General features: G+C 44.5%; 1 protein-coding gene across 1 annotated transcript in view; it reads right to left on the bottom strand.

Moving 5' to 3' along the window:
* Positions 1-8,838: 8,838 nt before the first annotated feature.
* LOC147711289 (uncharacterized) overlaps positions 8,839-21,271 on the bottom strand; it is a 180,899-nt gene continuing 168,466 nt past the window's right edge. Inside the window, exon 3 of the mRNA XM_086919446.1 lies at positions 8,839-9,027. Coding sequence (XP_086775572.1) covers positions 8,839-9,027 — 189 coding nt within the window. The remainder of the gene's footprint in view (positions 9,028-21,271) is intronic.

The raw sequence follows: 21,271 nt of genomic DNA, 5'->3' as shown, positions 1-21,271 counted from the left end.
TCTTTCTGCGGTAGATCGACTGGGATAGCAGCCGTGAAATCGGTCTATAATTTGCACCTCAGAATCAGCAGAACGTAATTTGCAGTGTCTTTGAGGAAGCCCTTGCAGTCTGCTAGTCCCTTGCTTTTGATGGTTTGACTTTTCTGCAGTGATTGCTGACTTTCATAGCTGTCGTCTCCTCAGATACACCTCCATAGGTTACTGCTTGGTGTTCAATTCATAAAATGAGGTTAGGAATCTGCTGATAGTAGGGGCCACGTGAGAAAACGTTACTCACTTTAGATAGCAATCTTCATGGTGAATATTCTACTTGCATATGACTAAGTGACATGGACGATTGCTTAGAAATACATGGATGTAAATTCTTATTTCAGTAGGTGCCAATTAACTAATTCATACTTCAAAAGGTTCTGCAAACACTATTGAAACTGTGAAACAAAGACATCATATTAAGAATGTCTCATCCTCTTCGAACTGTAACGTATATCAAAGCTAATTTACTGTTGGGGTTGTCATTAGCGGTTACTTGTGTTTTTGAACTGAACTCTAACACTCACATTGAATGTCAACCTTAGTTAGTCCTGAGGAGCACAGAACTGGGACAGTGCGGGAAGGTCGGACTGGTGGGGGCCGGACAACGCTTTCCTGTAAGAAGTCCGTCGGGGAGGGTATATCTCTCCGGGGCAGGGTTGGGCGACAAGCGCTCTGCTAATTGGGGTGGTGGGTAGTTTTACACCCACGGAGCAGGGAGCAGGGTGGGGGGCACTGTTTCACGGGGGGGAGGCGTAACGTTCAGAAGTTGGAGGGAGGGAATTGAAGAATCCACATATGTGCTGCGGGTAATTGTTTGCATTCAGCGGGTATGTTGGGGAGATGGTTGGGAGGGTAGGGGAGTTGGGACGGTTTTACGGTCATGTGCAGCTAGAAATATCAGATTCACCTCAAGCACCAGAGTGCAAATGCAGTTCACCTCATACAGCAACGGTTATGGCTAGACGATGGGAAAAAAGCCTCAAAATACTGAGCTGGAACGTCAACAGGCTGGGAGATAGACTCAAACGCACCATAGTCCTGCAATTTCTTAAAAGGTACCAGCCGGATGCGGTCCTACTACAAGAAACGCATCTCATGGGGAATGCATGTCAGGCCCTTAACAGATGGGGGTATACTCTTGCAGTCCACTCAGGCTTCACCTCGGGCTCCAGAGGGGTAGGGATCCTGCTGCGCCGTTCACTGCCTCTTTATATAGACCACATGGAGACAGACCCACAAGGGCGCTTCGCGGCAGTGTCCGGCAAATGGGAGGGGTATCGTCTGAACCTCCTCTCCGTCTACATCCCACCTGGCCTTCAAACCCAAGCATACACAGATCTGGAGAAACTTTTACTTTCCCTCCCTGACGGGCAGTTAGTGATGGGTGGGGATTTCAACGCGGTAGTGTCAGGCACGCTGGACAGACACCCTCCCAGGGACATACCACGAGGGCAGAAATGGATGGAGGACTTCCTGGAAGCCTTCGGACTCACAGACGTATGGTGATTGCGCCATCCAAATGACACACACTTCACTTTCTTCTCCGGGCCACATCACTCATTCTCCCGCCTTGATTACATTCTGACTATACTACAGCACGACATGACAATGCAAGAAGCAAACCATCTTACCCGAGGCATTTCCGATCACTCGGCAGTCTTCACACAGATAACATTCGGGACTCGGCGGGAGGGCTGCATTGTACCCATAGGAGCCTGGCACCTGCACAATGAGGAGACTAGGAAGAAATTAATAGGGGCAATCACTCAGTATTTTGACACCAACACAGGGTCAGTGGACTCCCCAGTAACCTTATGGGAGGCGTTTAATACAGTGATCAGGGGGGAAGCATTATCGGTCATAGCCACAAAACGAAAGGATAAAGAGCAGCAGGTAGCAGCCATGGAAACGGATCTCGCGCGGTTGGAGAACGAGGGACGGGACACAGGGGCGCCGGACGCATATCGTAGACTACAGCTTAAAACGGCAGAGTATAAGGAGCTAGTAACACAGGAGGCACAGGCAGTAGCTAGACATAGGATTGGGAAGCTCTACGACCAAGGCGACAAAGCTGGGACGCTTATAGCTTGGCTCGAAAAAAAACAGCAGGCTAGCAAAGTAGTTCCGGAAATTCGAACAGACTCGGGGACCATTCTAACCGAACCACGGGAGATAGTGGCTGAATTTGCGCGACACTACCAAAAGGTCTATAGCCGGGAATCGGATCGGCCGGAGGAGGACTCTGTGGCCCTCCTGGCAGACATCCGCATGCCCTGTTTATCAGAAGAAGATCGAGAGGCCCTTGAAAGCCCACTCGCAGTCACTGAGCTGCAACGTGCAATCACTGACCTTCGCCCTGGTAAAGCCTTAGGACCCAACGGCCTCCCAATAGAGCTCTACAAATTGAAGCCGGACATACTTAGTCATCACCTTAAACACATGTTTGACAAGAGCAAAGAGACGGGGAGGTTGCCACGAGACCAGCGTATAGCCACTATCGTGGCAATACCTAAAGAAGGGAAGCCTAAAGAGTCATGCGTTTCATACAGGCCAATCTCGCTGCTTAATGCGGAGCCGAAAATCCTGGCCAAGACACTGGCGAATCATCTCCAGTCGGTCCTCCCTACCCTGGTCCACCCGGATCAATCAGGGTTCATGCCTCACCGCAACACTGCACTGAATATACGGTGGCCCTACGGGGTGCTCGGGCCACGACACAAGATACACGAAGATGTGGTGGTAGTCTCTCTGGATGCCACTATGGCATTCGACACCCTTGAATGGCCCTACATGATCGCAGTTCTTCGTAAACTTGGCTTTGGGCCTAATTTTATTTTGTGGATCCGGCTCCTCTACACCGAGCCGCTTGCCCAGGTGGTAGTGAACGGTAGGGCTTCCGAGATCTTCACCCTAGAGTGGGGGACTAGGCAGGGGTGCCCTCTCTCGCCATTACTGTTTGCTCTCCCTCGAACCTCTTGCGTCGTGGATAAGGCAAGACGTGTATCTTAAAGGGATAGCATGGACAGAGGGGTGGGAGGACAAGATCTCATGATATGCCGACGACATCTTACTTTACCTCACCAGGCCACGTAGATCTATACTGGCAGTGCTCGACATCTTCGCGAGCTTTGGCCGAAACTCCGGATTTCGGATTAATTGGAGTAAATCCCATTTATATGTACTCCACGGGGACCCTCCAAGGCTCCCAGACACGTGTCCCATGACAGTGGCGGAAGATGGCTTTCGATACTTAGGAGTCTTTGTCTCCACAGATAAAACTCTACTGCACGAGAAGAACTTGCTGCCACCGTTACGACGGCTTCAACGAGACGCCAAAGCTTGGCAGCAACTCCAGTTGTCATTGCTGGGCCGTGCAGCCCTCTTCAAGATGGTGGCATTGCCCAGATTTCTATACGCACTGCAGAATTATCCTGACCTAGTACCTAAATCCTACTTTGTAGCAGTCGAAGCGGCACAACGTGAACTCCTATGGGCCGGGACGCCCAGAATCGCACTGCGCAAACTTACATTGGGGTGGTACGATGGTGGGATCGCCCTCCCTGACATCCGCAAGTATTATTGGGCCGCACACCTTGCAGCGATCAACCACGGGACGTACAGTGACGGGAACGAACCTGGGTACGGGATGGATAGATGGCTGCTGCCTGGGGGAAACTATGAGATTGCACTCTACTCAAAACCAGGCAAACTACACCTCACAGGCCCGACACAACACTCAGTACAGATATGGCACATTGCTCAGCGGGAACTGGGGTGGTCAGGTGTCCTTACAATGTCAACTCCACTTTGGGCCTCCGAAAAGCTTGGTAATCTAGGGCATACCAAAGGGTTCCATAACTGGGACCTTATAGGGATATCACAAATAAAAGACCTCTGGGGCCCTAAAGGGATCCACACCTTCGCCCACCTACAGGACACTTACGACCTGGCTCACGCCGAACACTATGGGTACATGCAAGTTCGACACTCCCTACAGGCAAACATTCCAACGGATGCGACACTGCCGCAGGCTTCTCCACTAGAGGACAGAATACTGGACGGACTCATCCCAGAACACGCTATCTCCCTTACCTACAGAAAATTGATAAATAATCCCCCTGACACGCTTCTTCCCCTAAGGGAGAAATGGGTCAATGACGGACTGGAGATTGATGAGGAGGAATGGATGTTTGCTCTCGCCTCTCCTAGGGAGGTAGCGATATCGGCCAGACTGCGCCTAGTCCAACAAAAAATCCTACACAGGGTGTACATCTCCTGCACTAGGCTTCAAGCGATGGGGAGGGGGGGAGACGGGCTCTGCAGGAGAGGTTGTTGAGGGGCAGGTACCTTCTTTCACATATTGTGGGACTGTCCGAAAGTGCAAAAGTACTGGACGAGAGTGATGTGGTGTATGCGGGAGGTTTGGGAAGTTGAGATTCGGCCTGAGGCCTAGCGATGTCTCTTGAACATTTGAGAACCCACGGACCTGCCCTCGAGAGGGAGAATCTGGGCGATGCTAGGACAGATGATAGCAAAGAGGAACATCGCTAGACTGTGGGGAGCCCCTACTCCACCGAAACTGACAGACTGGCAAAGCGACATGGATTGGTGCATGCTGCAAGAAAAGACTGTGTACATAGCAAGAGGGTGTCCCCGTAAATGGGGAGAAGTGTGGTCAAGGTGGAATGACTTTCGGGGTAACATCTGTGAGCCTCCTCCTATCTCACAGTCCAGAACAGAAGATCTAGTCTAGGCGGTTCCCAAGTGGCTGTAATCGTGGTTCTGAATACACTTCGGATGCATCTCTGGTGCTCAATGAAGTCGAAAGCAAAACACTTCACTGACCGTGTTTGTTTCTTCTTTTCATCACTTTCTTCTTTATCTTTTCCCCCTTTTTGTTTTTTACCACATATGCTCCTTGAACACTTCCAACAACGGTTAATGCTATAAAATATAAAACCAGACCTACATATATCCGCATCTTGAACAACAACCAGACCACACATACTGTTGTACAACGCCACCGTACCCCCGGGATGTCGGCAAAGGGGCTGTGTGACTTAACTATGAACACAAACGTTAACCAGGTGCTGCCGGCCCCAGGGTTGTAGGCGTAAAGCTGTGTAAATGCTTCTGTGGTAATAAAGGTCTTAAAAAAAAAAAAAAAAAAGAATGTCTCATCCATTCACGTTTGTTAATCAGTAGAATAATGTTGCTATTTATTTTTAAAATGTTATTTGACATATCTTTAAAACATAAGATGCATATTTTCAAGCTCAGGTTTACTCAAGTTCATTCAAGGATTTATTAAACTTTATACAACTTAACCATCTTTAACATCCACAGACAGTGTTTGAAAGCTTACCAAATAATTTGAAATAGTAAAATAAATAATTCCACAACAGTGGTATTTTATTATTTCGGCAATTCTTTATTATTTGTCATATCTGAGTATCATTGTAGAAAATCGTTTATCATATTTTACCGAGAAACATAGCATTATTTTAAAATGCAACCAAACATGAACAAAACTCTCAAGTTCTTTCTTCTAAACTACCAAAATGCACATAGCCCTTGGAATGCCTGGTTCGTGATTGAACATCTCCTAGTTAACAAAATCACCCCAAAACAGGTCATGTTTCCATGAGTCTTTGATTATTTCTTATATTATGAAGTCTGGATTAACTTGTAAACCATGGAAAAGGTGTTGTAACTGCATTTGTGTTGCAATGCGAAGACATTTAGTTGTGACTATACTAATAGAGTAGACTTTGATGATTTGGAGGGACCTGGAAATCCTTCAATATTTGGAAGAAACTTTATCCATAGGCTTTCAAACCCGACCTCCAACGGCTTAAGCTCTCCGTGCAATTGCCTAGTGGAATAAAAGGCCTCTCTTGTCCTGATGACGTCACATGCCACTAAATATCTGCAAAATCCTCAAAGGTCAAGCCGACTTGACTTTGTTGTGCTCTCAGAGGCTTAATATTTTAAATCTGTCTTGCAAATGTTTTAGGACCAACAGTTGGAAGTAAAAAACTGAAACTATTTGCAGTTATCAAATCCCACTTCAAACCATCTCACATTCTAATCTAATGAATGCAAAAGGCCCTCAACATTATCAAATGCTTTAATGATTACCAGGTACCATGATTAAGATCCACGGATTAGGAAATAGTACTAGGCAGCGTTAGCTCAATAGGCCTTAAAACATTGTTGATTATGTAAAGCTGTCAAATTGAACAATAAATCTGTAAAGCTCATTAGACAAATACAGAACAACATGATCCTTACATATCATCATTAGTTTCCAAGACAAATTTGTGTCAAATAATACCCCCACATATGTATCCTCCCTAACTTCAAATGAACTAACACAATGAAAGAGCCACATTAGCACCCTTTAACAAAATTGCAGCAGCGTAATCCATAAACAAAAGAACATTTGCATTAAAAAAGCAAGAATATAATTTACATCTGAAATAGTGGGACACTTTATGATATCTGTAAAGTAACTGAGGTAAACGACGAATAAATAAGGGCCCCATGTAGAGTTTCCAGGACAGGGTATTGCATCACAAACATGACAGAGTACTTTGTCCGCCAAACCCTGATTACGCCCACCCTATTTAGTATTGACTGGACCATCAGCTTTCTGTAGTTGGTGCACCAGTTAGCTCTGTTGACAGAAAATGTACTTCAACTGTCTGACAATGTGCTGGCCAGCCCAGTAAAGGTAATTATTCAGGGCTGAAGGACTGATGTTCTTCTTTTGTGCCCATCATCATCAGTGAAACCCTGTCAGTGACGAACAGTAAATAAAAAATAGAAAAATAAAAATGACCATGCAAAACACACTGGGTGTGGAGGTAATTAGTTACTTTTGAAAACAAACTCCCATTTTAGGAGTTTGCGGAAAACAAAACGTTTTGTGGACGTTCTTCAAAACTGACAGTTGCTAATCTTTGGTATCTATAAAGGCACCTCCATCTTTGCAGTTCCTCTGAAGGTACAGAGATCACTGCTAGGCCTGCAGTGATCTCTAAATGTGATGGGACAGTAATTATGTCAATTTGTCTTCCGTCACACTGACAGAAAGACTACTATCTTCCAAACTTTAAATCAAGCCCTAGGTGTTCTAGTGCACAATGCTGTTTGGCTAGTACAGCCTTCTGTTCTTTTACAGACAGTAATAACTTTATTAGACCTAACAACTCCCAAAATGACAATGTACAGATCACTAATTGGGGCAGCTACACCACTGTTGGACCTGGACCTCTCTTCAGAGTCACATCCAATATTTTGCCTTCTGCTCTCCTATTTTTGCTGGATTCCTTTTTGTTGGCTTTGTGACTCTGCGCACGTAGCCACTGCTAAGGAGTGTAAACTTTTCCGTGCTACCTCCCCTCAACATGGTAAAATTGGCTCACACCTGATTGGCATTTTTAATTTACTCCTAAGTCAATTGTAGAGTGGTCTACCATAAACTCAGGGCCTGTCAAAAATGCTAATAGTGGGCCTGCAACACTCACTGTGCCACCCATTTAAGTAGCTCATTCCAACATGTGCCAGGTCTGCCATTGCTGCCAATTCAACTTGCCAATATAAGGCCCCTCCTGAGCCTTAAACTCCCCTTCAAATACAAACAAGTGACCCCTAAGGTAAGCCCTAGGTAGCCTATGGGGCAGGATGCATTGTAAATAAAAGGTTGGACATGTACTTTCAAGTTTTACATGTCCTGGTAGTAAATAACTCTTGAATTCTTTTCTCACTACTGTGCGACCTACCTGTCCCATAGGATAACATTGAGTTGCCTAATTGAATGTAATAACTTATAACTTTTGACTGTGGACAGAGAGGCATTTCATGTTTGGTAAATATTAAAATGTTATGTAATTAAAATCCTCTTTGATGGTAAAGTCAGATTTCATATTGCAATTTTGATAATGCCACTTTTAAAAAGTTGCAAAAAGAACAATCGATGGACAGAATGCAGAACAACATCATACATTCACATCAGTACAGAGATCTGGGCCTGAATCCATTTTTTTTGCTCAGCATGCCATTCCAGTTTGGACCCAGCCATATGCAAATCAGTCTTTTTTTTTCTTTTTTTTTTTCCTTATATACCAATATGGAAATTCCTGAAGGGAAACTAGGCTACTCCTTCCGATTTGGTCAGTCTGTTCCAGTCCTGATGTTAAAGACCAATATTGTAGCGGAACGTGCCAGGTCCCTCAGGTTGCCACTGCTTTCCCAATCCACTCCTGTTCACACCTTAGCTGGCGCCCTGTGTTACTTTGGAGATTAGGGAGACAGACAGGGCCCAGGATAAATCATAGGAAGACCTTTCAACTTTCACCTATCTTGCCAAGCCACGAGGGGCGCCCAGATTTTGGCAATACTTGTGGGGTCACATGCCATATCAGATTTACTAGTAAGAACAATGTGTTTTGAACAATTCGAAAAAGTAGGAGGGGTTGGGTCCTTCCATTCTCTGCATATTTCACACCTTGCAAGAAGCATAACATAAAATATGAATCTTGTGTGAGGATTATTGACACTATTACCATGACTCAGACCAAAGAGAATAGTTCTATTGGTAATTTCCAGCTGTGACTGAAGAACATCTTCCAAAAATTCTTGGATCTTGACCCAATAGTCTCTTATCTCGGGGCAGACAGCGAACAAGTGTATATCGTCAGCAGCAGGGAATCTACATCTTGGGCAATAGTATTCTAAGTTGGAAAACTTGACTAGTTTTTTGGGAGTTATATATGCTCTGTACATAGTATAGAGATGATTTCACTTCAATGCGGCGATCTTGACCACCGCCTGCAGGATAGTGAAAGAGTCAGTCCACAGGTCTTCCATACTTTCGCTGTCAAGAGTTAATGCATTGTCCCAAAGTTTTTGTAGCTCTGGCACTGTGATGTTGTCAGCATCTAACATGGCTGTACACCAATATGATATTTGATTTTTCCACTTGCCAGTCTTAAAGATTAGAACACATTTTGGATTAGAATTATTCAAGTTCCATGGTCTCATTGACCACCATCCAGACAGCTGGTAATATTTAAATCTGGTGAGTGTTCCTCTGAATAAAGTGGATAAGACCTCCCAGTAGGTACCCCCAGCATTCAAACCCTGCCATCCTCAGGGGCAGAGATAACTTGTCATCAAGACAGATCGGGGTTCCTGGGGATTCCCAAATGGGGGCCTGCACTGCATAATAAGGAATATCCAGCCTCTGCCTAATAAATACCCAGTTTCTTAGGGCGGCCCCTAAAGTCTTGAGTCTGACTTTTTTTTAAAACTTTGGATCCTCATACTTAAAAAGAAAATAAGCTTCACCCTGTGGTATGTCTTGTAATAGTGATTTAAACAATAACCCTAAAGAGGATTCATCGATTTTACCAGCAAGTGGTCTAAAGTTTTTAAAATGAAAATCGTGACAATAGACTAATAGGTCTGTAAGGGTCAGCCCTCCTGTTTTTAAGGTCCTCCTAAGTTTTTTCTGAGCTATTCTAGGTGATTTGGAATACCAGATGAAGGATCAAAGTTTGCCCTGCAGTTTTTTGATAGATGGTGTATGAAATGAAAAAGGGATAGAGTTAAATAGGAACGTTATTTTCGGAAGAATGATCCTCTTAATTAAATTCACTCTCCCAAAGCTATTTAAAGGGAGAGATGACCATCTTTGAAGGAGGGCACAAACATCCTTTGAGACTCTATCTAGATAGATTTTTGAGACATCTTTGATTTTTTGGGCCAAGTATACCCCTAGATATCTCATTTTAGTTTTTGCTGCCGCTATCCCTATTTCCTGGTTCCACTCTATGACCTCGGTTTTATCCCTATTAATAGTGTATCCCGAGACCTCTCCGAACTCCTCAGCTAGATCTACTAATCTGGGAAGGGCATCTCCTGAGTTTGGAGTGAACATAAGTAAGTCATCAGCGTATAACGCAAATTTTAACTCCAAATCAGCTATCTTAAAAGGTTTAAATATCAAATCAGATCTAAGCAAACAAACAAAGGGCTCAATGTATAAATTAAACAACAAAGGCGATAAAGGGCAGCCCTGTCTGGTCCCGCGAGCAATAGTTACCCAGTTGGTGAGTGAACCATTGATTAGAATTTTTGCACGCGGTGAGCAATATAAAGATCTTATTGCTGTTATATAATTGTTTGGAAAACCAAAACCAGCCAGAGCCTTCCACAGATATAGCCAATCGACTTGGTCGAATGCCTTAGCGGCATCGACCGCTACCAATGTCAGAGGGAGTTTCTTGCTAACCGCAACATCAATCGCTGCGATAGCTTGAAAAGTTAACTCGTTGATTTGCCTGTCAGGGATGAAGCCCCTCTGATCTTTATGGATGATGGTTTTAATTATTCTGGCTAGTCTAGCTGCTAAAACCCCTGCAAATACTTTGTAGTCGGTGTTTAGAAGAGATATCGGTCGATAAGACTCGATTTTAGATGGATCCTTTTGTGGCTTCAGAATTAAAGTAACAGTAGCTTCTGCCCATGAGTCTGGGGCCCTCTCACCACCTTGGAGGATTTTATTTTAAAGGGTTGTTAGAGTGGATAGAATTTGATCCAGAACTATCCTATAAACTTCAACTGGCAGTCCATCGGGACCAGCTGCCATCCCTTTAGCCATTTTCATGAGCTGTGTTCTTATTTTGCCTTCTCTGATGTGGGAGGAGAGGTAGATTTTGTCATTCTCAGATAGATGCGGTAGTTGTACTTTACTTAACCAGCTATCCGCCCGCTGCGGGCAGTAGTTGACATTAGCTGTATACAATGTTTGAAAGAAAGATTGGACTTCCTCCCTGATTAAATTGTCCTCATGGGTAATTGCACCTGCACCTGTACTTAGCAAGGATAGACTGTTAATCTGATTTCTGGTCCTATCCACCCGGGATTTCCATGCAAGAAGACGGCCACATTTCTCCCCATACGAGAAGTTCCGCAACTTGCTGGTATCCCATTTATCTTTAAGAACCTTATCCAGACCTGCTTGATAGTCAGCCCGTAAACTATCCAACTCCTTTTGCAGACGGGGTTTAGTGTTTAAATGATTTACTGACGGCGCCTAGAGCTCCTGTTCTTTTAATTTGATCTTGAGCTGGTCTTCTTCATTCTTTTTTTTCCTCAGTTTGTTCCGTCTAATCATAAGAGTCATCAGGGAGCCTCTCAGAAAGGCTTTAAGTGTCTCCCATATTACCTGCTGGGATGCTGAGCCGTTATTATATCTAATAAATTCCTCTGCCTGGGTCTGTAGATCTTGTCTCATCCCCTCTTCTAATAGCAGGGCTCTATCTTGTGTCCACCTCCTCTGCAATTCCTTCTGTTTGAAATTAATTACTAGCTCAACAATCGAATTATCTGATAATATAGCTGGGATATAGGAGATGGTGCCTACTAGGCAAGGAGTGACTGATCTAAACGGGAAATAGTCGATTCTGGAGAGGTGTCCATATCTACGACTATAAAAAGAAAAATCCATTTTGGTGCTATTTTTGGTTCTCCAAACATCTATAAGATTAAAATACTTAATTATGTTTTTAAGCTCGACCCGAGATTTTTTGGGGGGTGAATTTAACCCTGGACGTACAGTCCAGTTTTCATTGAATCCAATTAAAATCCCCTCCTAAGACGACAGGCCCATCATACGCCATCAGACTAGCTTTTAACTTCAGGAGAGACGCTGGGGCATCTTGATTAGGGCAATAGTAGACTGCACATATGAATGGAGTATTATGACATGATAATGATGCCACCAACCACCTCCTTGAACGATCTGTGTCATACTTCTCTACTCTGATCCCAGCGTTTGCTCTGATCACTATTGCCACTCCTCTCGTGCTACCACTTTGGTCAGAACACAGAATATCTTGGACCCAACCACGTTTGCCCAACCCTGACTCACATTCTAGCCTCTCTAGATGGGTGTCCTCCAGTAGGCACACATGTGCCCCGGAATTATACAGATATTCGTTAACCCTGGACATTTTCCTTCTGTCCCTCAGACCGTTGACGTTCCAACTAATAATTTTAATTCTGTTGTTGGTCATGTAGGCCATGCCAACATTTCCTCGGATGAATCATAGCTTGTCTCCCTTCTGTTACCACTGTATCTTTTAGTATGCATATGAGGAATATTTTTTCCCTTTTTACCCTCTGCCACCCAACTGCCTGCCCACCTCCCTCATGGAACCCTCCCATACCTTCAAAGGCGATCTTGTCGCCGATTGGGGGCTCCCCTTGTCTGGTCAAGGTTATCCCCGCTAGGAAAGTAGACACCTAATATGAATCTAGTGTGCTTCTTTTCTTCTTTTTTTTTATTTTTTTTATTTTTATTTTGGGCTCCTTTCTTTTTCAATCCCTTGATCCCTAAATTACCTACATCCCTTTCCTCATTCTATATCACCACTACTCCACCATTTCTCACTAGATAACCCCTAAATTTCTTATATGCATATTTACAAGAGAGATCAATCTACAGAGAAAGTATATCTCTCTTCTCCAGTTGTCTGCAACAATTAGATTCCACGAGTAGGTTCTACTGGGGGTTTCTTTCATTAACAGAAGAAATGAGTCGACTTCGTGAGGTGATAGGAAGTTGTGGGTTTTATTTCTCCAAACCACTTTCAGGAATGCAGGGAACTTCATTTGCACCTGCGCGCCCATACTTCTCAACTCGGGCATTCGGTTCCCCAGCTCCCATTGTCTTTGAGCTGTGGCCTTCCCTACATCTGACCGAATTAAGTATTTAGCAGAGTCTATCTGAAGTGTGGTATCTGATAGTGCTTTACCCAAGATCAGCTCTTTTATTGTGTAGGTGAGGAAGTTCACCAGGATCTTTCTTGGCGCTTTCCTCTCTTTGTGTAATCTGAAGGGGTCCCTGTGGGCTCGTTGAATTTCGGTCTCAAGATTTATATCGGGTCTGTCCTTTAAAACCCCCTCTCTAAGAATTTTACAAATTAACACTTTAACGTCTCCATTCTCAACCCCCTCTGGAATTTTTAGGAATTTTAGATTATTCCTTCTGGAGTGGATCTCGAGTCTCTCGACATCCATCTGGAGAGTTTTATTTTGAGTTCTGAGATCTTCAAGCGCTCTCTCATGGCACTGGGAGGCCCCGACAGCAAAGAGACTTCTTCTTCCAAGGCGCTGGTTTGTTTGAACACATCATCTAATTTTGCTTCCATATTCGAGCACTGATCTTAGATGCTTTTTTGGTTGGCCTCCGATATATCAAATTTGGATGCTAGCTTGGATAACAGGTCCCCCCTCAGGGTATGTAGAAGAGACTCCAGTTGTGAAAACCCAACTCCCGAGAGGTCTGATGTTGAAGCTGACTCCTGATTGTGACCGTCCCCATCTTTTGCCCAATACGTAGCCTCTAGAGCAATCGAATCAGCAGCTAGGGCTATAGGAGCTTGAGGGCTTTGAGAGTTGGATGCAGCCTCAACTACGGGGAACGACCCCGATATATCCGGATCACATGTCAGGGCAGCATATCTATTTTTTGAGATTACTGTTTGAGATGTCATACCTGGAGCCAAGGTTTGTGCATCGGAAATAGACATAGCAGTGGATGTGGGGGTAGGAGGTTTACTCCCCTTAGGGCCGATTGTCTGCTCCATGATTTTAAAGAAAGATCTCAGTGAGGGAGTAGGTTTTCCCTGGGGGGGACAGTTTCTTTGTAGTCTCCGCTTAGGTTCCCCCACCTTTGGGTTCTTTACTTTCTTCTCTTTTACTTTCCTAGGTGAGTAGGCAGCAACTCCGGGACACACCGTGACACTGGATGCTAGAAGTCCTGTTTTTTGCAGGTCTGCGTTAGATCTGAGCTGGTACCCATTTTTGGCAACTACCACTGAAGGGGCTATGGGGGGGGGGGGTGCAGATGTCACCCTCTTACTGCTTCTTGGTGCTAAAGGGACTGGGGTCTCTATCACCCTGGGGAGGGCTGCTTGTAGTGAATTTGATAGTTGCAGTATGTCAGATCCCATTACCCTCTGTAAATCCAATTGTAGAGGTGTAGGAGCAGTCACAGTCGCAGAGCTTAGTATCTTACTAGAGAAACCACTTAAACAGAGACCAAAATTGTACTCACAATTATAATTGCCCAAGAAAGGATCAGCTTCATGTATACCTCATGGCGTGCAACCTCTCCCTCCTTTCACTGACCGTACAGCGTCACCTCCAGTAGGTGCACGATGGCTGATTCTGGCAAGCACCGTCCTCGCCCTCCGCCAGAGTCTTGCCCGGCACCCCAACTGGTTTTCACGCTCCTGCCCTTGACCTCCTTGGACTACTATGCTGGCGTTCTTCCCCTTCACAGCCGCCAATACGACTGACTCGGAAGCAGCCGCCACTACCATCGAGAGGGGAGGAGAGAAGGCAGTGGTTCCCCCGCCGTCCTACCGCCGGACTCCCAGTCTCGGAACCTTGGAACCTCGGAGTCAGTCTCAGTCACCCGGGCAGGCAGGCACAGGTCGCGGTACAGAAAAGTGAAAAAGAGGATATTTAGTAGTATGCTGGATGTAGGAAAGGAAACTTTACAAGCATCATCTCACCATCTGTGAAGTTTCCAAGGCTGCATTATGGAGTGGGAATCGCTCGACCAGACCGGAGCTCCCGCGGACGGCGTCAGCCTACCGCCATGTTCCTCCTCCCCTTTGCCGGTCAACCCATGCAAATCAGTCTTGACCCTTTGCCCCATGGGAACAGTCCAGCCTGAACTGCCAGGCAAGGTCCTCCCTGCACTGTAAACAAGCATCCTAGGACCGGTTTTCGGCTTTCAGCCCTCATCAGCCAAGATAGCTTGACTCCAGTGGCATGGGGAGCACGAGACCCACGTTTGGGCATGCCCATCCCACTCGGCATGACAAATGCAAAAAGTACAATTGATGGACAGAATGCAGAACAATTTCATACATTCACCCCAGTACAGAGTTCTGGGCCTAAATTCATCACTTTTTTGCTCACCACGCCCTTCCAATTTGGACCCAGCCATATGCAAATAAGTCTTGACCCTGGGCCCCATGGGAACAGTCCAGCCCCAACTGACAGGCCAGGTCTTCCCTGTACTGGAAATAAGCATCCTAAGACCGGTTTTGGGATTTCAGCCCCCATCAGCCAGGTTAGCTTGACTCCAGTGACATGGAGAGCATGGGACCCACGTCTGGGCATACCCATCTCACTCGGGTGACAAATTCAAAAAGAACAATGTTTGAAGCTGCAGAGGCTATTGAAAATATGTACCTTAAGGGAATAAAGACTTAAAACAAGGTGAATATATGGTTTACTGTCCAAGTTGTGAACTCTAGAAGCACGCTACTGGGTTTAAATGTTGCCTTCCCCATCTGAACAGAAATTAGCAAATCTTGGGCAAATTACTTTGTCTCACTGTCCATCGGATGCATTTTATGTTACAACCGGGAGTGCTATTAAACAGGCCAATAATGCATCTATGTTTCTTCGATCATGAGAAAGAAATGCAACGTTAATGACATAAGTATGTTTTGCCGTTAGGTGTCAATCCGCCCGATTCATGAACCTAAATTGCGCTCGCAAGAGGCTGGATTCTGAGAATCCGGCCCTTTGCGAGAGCGATTTTTGCATTTGGGATTCAGCATCCCAAATGCAAAAATCGCTAATTGCGATGTCGCAAATGTGCGAGGAATTACATTTAAGGAATCTCTATTAGAGATTCCTTAAATGCAATTCAACATCCAATTTAAATTTGCGAATTCGCAATTTCTTGCCACAATTTACCACGAGGTCAGACCTCGCGGTAAATTGCGAAAACTCAGAAAAATGCATTTAAATGCATTTTTCTGAGTTGCATGTTACACACACACATGTCCTTTGGACATGTGTGTGTGCAACACCTGTGTGATATTTCATTTGAGGGGTGCTACAGGGTGTCCTGTGGACACCCCTGGCACCCTTCAAATCGCAATCTTATTTGCGATTAGCTAATTGCTAATCGCAAATAAGGAATACTCCCCATTCATTCCTATGGGCCTTTTGGCCCATAGGAATGAATGGCGAGTTATTCCTTATTTGCGATTAGCAATTTGCTAATCGCAAATAAGGAATCAGTAGGAATCGCATTTTATTATGCGATTCCTACATGATTACCGTTTTGCGAGTCCTTAATAGCGAATCGCTATGATTCGCTATTAGGGGCTCGCAAAACGGCCCGTTGATGAATCAGGCTGTTAGTGCTTTAAAAAAGTGAACCTGGTACCAATGTAGCTTGTTTTATTATGTACGTTAGTCACAGTCCTATCTATTGGTATTATGCCATGTTTTGGAAATCCAATGCACAGCAGAAAAGCGGCCTACTTCATCCTGATATGTAATCCTACCCCTCTCTAGCTATGTAAGCCTACACATGACTCCAATTTTCACAGTCCCTGTAACATTTTCTAACTTTAACCATGTATGAGTGAGTCACAAATTTGGAGTGAGCTAAGTGGTGAACAGACTCTTCATAGCCTCGAGGTGAACCCTGCCTCGATTGAGAGCGTCATCCAGCAAGGCTCTCGAATCCTTACACTGGCTTCCGATGAGTAAATGTGTTTTGTTGATGGCTATGTGCATTAGTCACCAGATCTTGCAGAAGAAAGGCCCTTCTTACATACACAATTTCCTTATCCCGTATGTTCCCATTCGAGGTTTAAGATCCAGTGGTACGGGTCAGGTACGCATACCTATTATCTGAAGAGCTAGGATGGGCAGCCATTCTTTCAGGTTCCTAGCGCATCTTCCTGGAGCAAGCTCCCGGTGGGGCTCCGACTGGAATCGTCCGAGACGATCTTCGGGAAAAAACTCAAGATATGGCTTTTTCCATCTGATAATTCCATTGTTTGATTCTTCTTTGTCTCTCTTTCCCTGGTATGGGACCTTGTCGCAGCGCGGGGATGCACAGGTTGTGCAACCAGGCACTTTATAAGATTAAAATTGATTGATTGATTGATTCGTTGATTGATTGATTGGCTGGTTTGATCTTCCCCCCTTCACTTGTACTTGACTGCCAATTGCAATGCAATGGGACTCACATTTGCGCGAGTATAAGCTATTGGCATTGTAACTAACAATGCCTTTTATATATGTGTTTTGAAAACCAACACATAAATTAAAGGCATTATCATTTATATTGCCAATAGGTCAAACTATCGCAAATGAGAGACCACTTTAATGGTGGCCGCACCCCTTTCATTAGACAATGCTCGCCATATTCAGCTGAGAGGGGCGCATCTGCCCTTAAAGGGAAAGCACAGTTGTGAAACTAACAAAGAAATGTTTTTTTCGTAATTGCGTCCCATGCCATGCTTTCATTTTAATGGCGGATGTGCCCCTTTTTTAGACGCAATTAACTGCAAGCTGAATAGGGCGAGCAGTGCCTAAAGAAAATGAAATCGTCAGATAAGGTGTTGGAACCAAGAACACTAACTCAATAACCCAGCTGTTTAAAAAAACGTTTGTGGTTCGATTCACTAGTTCAAAAAGCCACATTGCCATTTATTGATTTGTGCTAAATGGGGTACTAATCCGCTTGTCCTGGGTGGGACATACGCAACAACATAATACACTCATTCACTCTTCTGATGCAGAGCTCACAAGGGCATAAGATTCACGTGAAAATAGCTCATTCAATCCATAGATTTGTTTCATTTTTGCACTCAATCTCAGGAACTTGTAGCCCTAATATAAATGATAAACAGGACTGCAAGTCCCACAATACAAAGCAAAACTCTGAGGTGAATGAGTTATTCCCGCCCTGGTTGACACTTAAGAATTACAAGAACATTCTGGAAGGGCGGCTCAAGTACACTTCTGCTCACAGAACTCATTGAAAAGATTTTACATTGCATTGCAGCAGTTCTAATTGGTTAGGCAAAACCAGGGGCATATTATCAAGGGGGTTTATCTCCGCTTTTTTGGCTTTAAAAGCCAAGAAAGCGGAGATAAAATTATCTCCCTATTACCTAGCTGTCGCTAACACCAGTTAGCGACAGCTAGTAGGAGATAGCGACCATCTTGGGCCCCACTTTGCATGTCAGTGATATTTATCACTAATGACATGCAAAGTGGGCGTGCCAAGATGTTAGCGACTGGAAACAGTCGCTAACATCGCTATCTCCTATTACCAACTTTTGGAGATATTCGCGCTAAGCGTGAATATCTCCAAAAGCTAACACCTGCCCTGAGCAGTTCTTAGCCATGTTATCCAATGGGAGGTGGATAACACGGCTAAGAGCATTAGCTTGGTAAAGCATGAATATCGCTGACTTTTCAGTGATATTCATGCATTGCGGGCGATTTTTATCGCATTTGCGATAAACCTTGGTAATACCAAGGTTTATCTGCAATAAAAATCGCCGCAGCTCAGCAGTAAATTTTTGTCTCTAACCAAGCAATAGCGATAATTATCGCTATTGCTTGGTAATATGCCCCCCAGTGTTTTGGAATGCAGTTTGGAAAACAGGACAGTACCAAGCACAATAAAGCAGACAAAAACCATGTTCCATTTACTTGGCCGCAACAATGTCAGGAAGATGGGTTAAATGTTTGTGTCTGCAGAGAAAATAATCTAGCCAACCACAGGAGGTCGCCCAGCCCCATAGCTGAAAAACAAAAGGAACCTGTTGGTGAAAAAAGGTGGCTGAAAGTGCTCCAACGGCCCTGGAGTACGAACCTGGCATCCCAGGACCACATACATCAGAGCAATCATTGAGCAGTCAACACATGCATGTAGCCCCTCAGTGATGCAGCTGCGATGAAAGTGGACTAGTTCACACAAAAACGAATATCATAAAATCTTCACCACAGCAACCCAAAATAATGTTAATTTTCACCCATTAAATCAAACATGTAGGGGCTTATTTAACAAGCCCCTCGCTCCACTTTTGCGTCACGTTTCCCATGTTAAAAGTGACTGACGCAAAAGTGGCACGAGTGGCTTGTAAATCTGCCCCGAAGATTGCATTTGCAACTCTTTCTGGCAATACATTTGGGATATTGTTTTATATTTATATAAAAAACACGCCTACTAAAAAAAAGTATTCTTCCGAATTCTCAAATGCTTAAGATCTTCATGTGCCACGCTACTTAAATTCAGACTTCTGAGCAACCAGTCTGAATGCATTGGAAGTTTCCACAGGCTACAGACGGTTAGCCCCCCCTACTAACGTTTATTTATTAGTTGTAAACCACACTCATATGGATTTATACGGATTAAACTGCAATTACCTCACAACCCCTCCTTTTTTTGCTGACCTTTTTTCTCTTTCCTCTGCTTGTGAGGAGCTGCAGGGCCCTCCCTCTCTTTAGAGAAATCCTGTTTAGCATGCAGCCCCCGCACTGCATCAATCATGGTCATGAGGCAGTGGCTAAAACAAATCTTCATTCAAGTTTATAAGCAATGGGACCGCGTATATATTTATATGATTTTTAAAGAGCGTACAGCTTACGTGTCTGCGACAATTTCAGTTCAGTTCAATAAGCTTTATTCAGAAACATGAAACTTTCTTGATGAGGGAAACAAGAACAAGCATTTGCAATGCAATAGGACTCGCATTTACACGAGAGAAATATGCAATGCAAACAGGAGTGCAGGCTGGTGGGGGCAGGGGGCGAGAAGGCATGGACAGTGGGAGTGCGGTCGGGAGGTGCAAGAAGGCAAGGACAACAGGAGTGCTGGAGGGAGCAGGAAATAATAGTGCTTATAAATAACACGTACCGTAGAGTGTAACACTCCAAGTAAAAGGGCCAATAGTCATAGGAGGGTACAAATGAGCAACATGGCATAATAAGGCAGGACTAACAAGTCTCATAATCAGAAGACAGAATTTACGAAGGACAAAGATCTAAGCCAATGAAAGTATGGGTGGTGAGTGAGGGAAGCTTGTTTCCCAAACTCTACTACTGCATGCCTCGCACAGTGAGCAGTGCTAGCGAGCTGCCGCTAAAGCTTGACCTAAAAAGGTGTATTCAATACTCCTTGCAATTATTGACTGATAAGCCTAATTGGCAGCTTTCAAAAAGCCTTTTGTTACCAGATATTGGGTAAACTACTAATATCTGTAGAAAGCAAAGAAATGCTATCTTACTTACATATTTGCCTCCAAAAAAATATAAGTAAAGTAGAACAGGTTTTATAGTTCTGCTCTATATACTGGAAGACAGTGACACTAAGTAATAGTCATCTCTATATTGCATTTGTTGATATTAGGATGGCCTTTGACCTGATCCCCCATTGTAAACTCTGGAAAGTGCTGGAGCATTTTTTATTCTACGAGCACTTGTATAGCGCAAGGCTACCTGTAGGCATCCAAGAGCTGTCAATAATAGTGCCACACAAAAGGAATTGAGGGGAAATTGTGTGGAAAAGCAAGGTCTTTAACCTCTCCCCCGCTCATGACTGAACCACACCGTCATGAGCGTGGTTCCATCATCCTGCTGCCGCTCCGCCCAAGCTACACTGATTCCCCGCCTATGCGGGCAAATTAGTGAGTGGGCGGAGTCGTGACCGAACCACGCCGTCATGAGCACAGTTTGCCTGTGGCTCATGATGGCGTGGTTCCGTTACGAGCATGGAGACACCGCACTTCCCCCCTCCCCCCAGTGCCACAGCCGAATTACCGCCACAGCCAAGGGGTTAATTCATTTTGGAAACGAAAGTTCCTCATCCACAGAGCATAGTGCATAGGGGATGCTATTCCACAGCTTCACTCCATTAAAGGTGAAGGGCCCAAGAGGTTGGACCATTATGGATGTAAAAGTGGGTCAAGATCATAAGCTCTGTTTTATCACCATTTAATTTAAGTCTTGAGCTCTCAATCCATTTTGCAACCTTCTCTAGTCAGAGACTTAAAAAGAGGGAGCAAGGTCATCGGTCTGTGGCAAAGAAAAGACCAGCTGCGTCTCGTTTGCATAACAGATCAATTAAAATTCCCAAAAGAGAGGTCAACATTAAGTAGTGGTCTCATATATAAATTAAAAAGAGTAGGGCTCAGCTAAGAAGCCTGGGGCACTCGTCATTTAAGGAAGCGACTCTGTGAAGTGCAATCCCCATCAAACTCTGAAAGGTTCTATATTTCAGGAATGAAGTAAGCCAGGCTAGGACTGACCCCAATTTAAGCGCTCCACAATCTCTCAATCTGAATATCATACATTATAGTGTCAAAAGCTGAGCTAAGATCAAGAA

Source organism: Lissotriton vulgaris, chromosome 5 (assembly GCF_964263255.1).
Source record: "Lissotriton vulgaris chromosome 5, aLisVul1.2, whole genome shotgun sequence".
NCBI classification, from domain to species: Eukaryota; Metazoa; Chordata; class Amphibia; order Caudata; family Salamandridae; genus Lissotriton; species Lissotriton vulgaris.
Note: the sequence above shows the minus strand (reverse complement) of the source record. Positions and strands in the feature narration are given on the sequence as shown.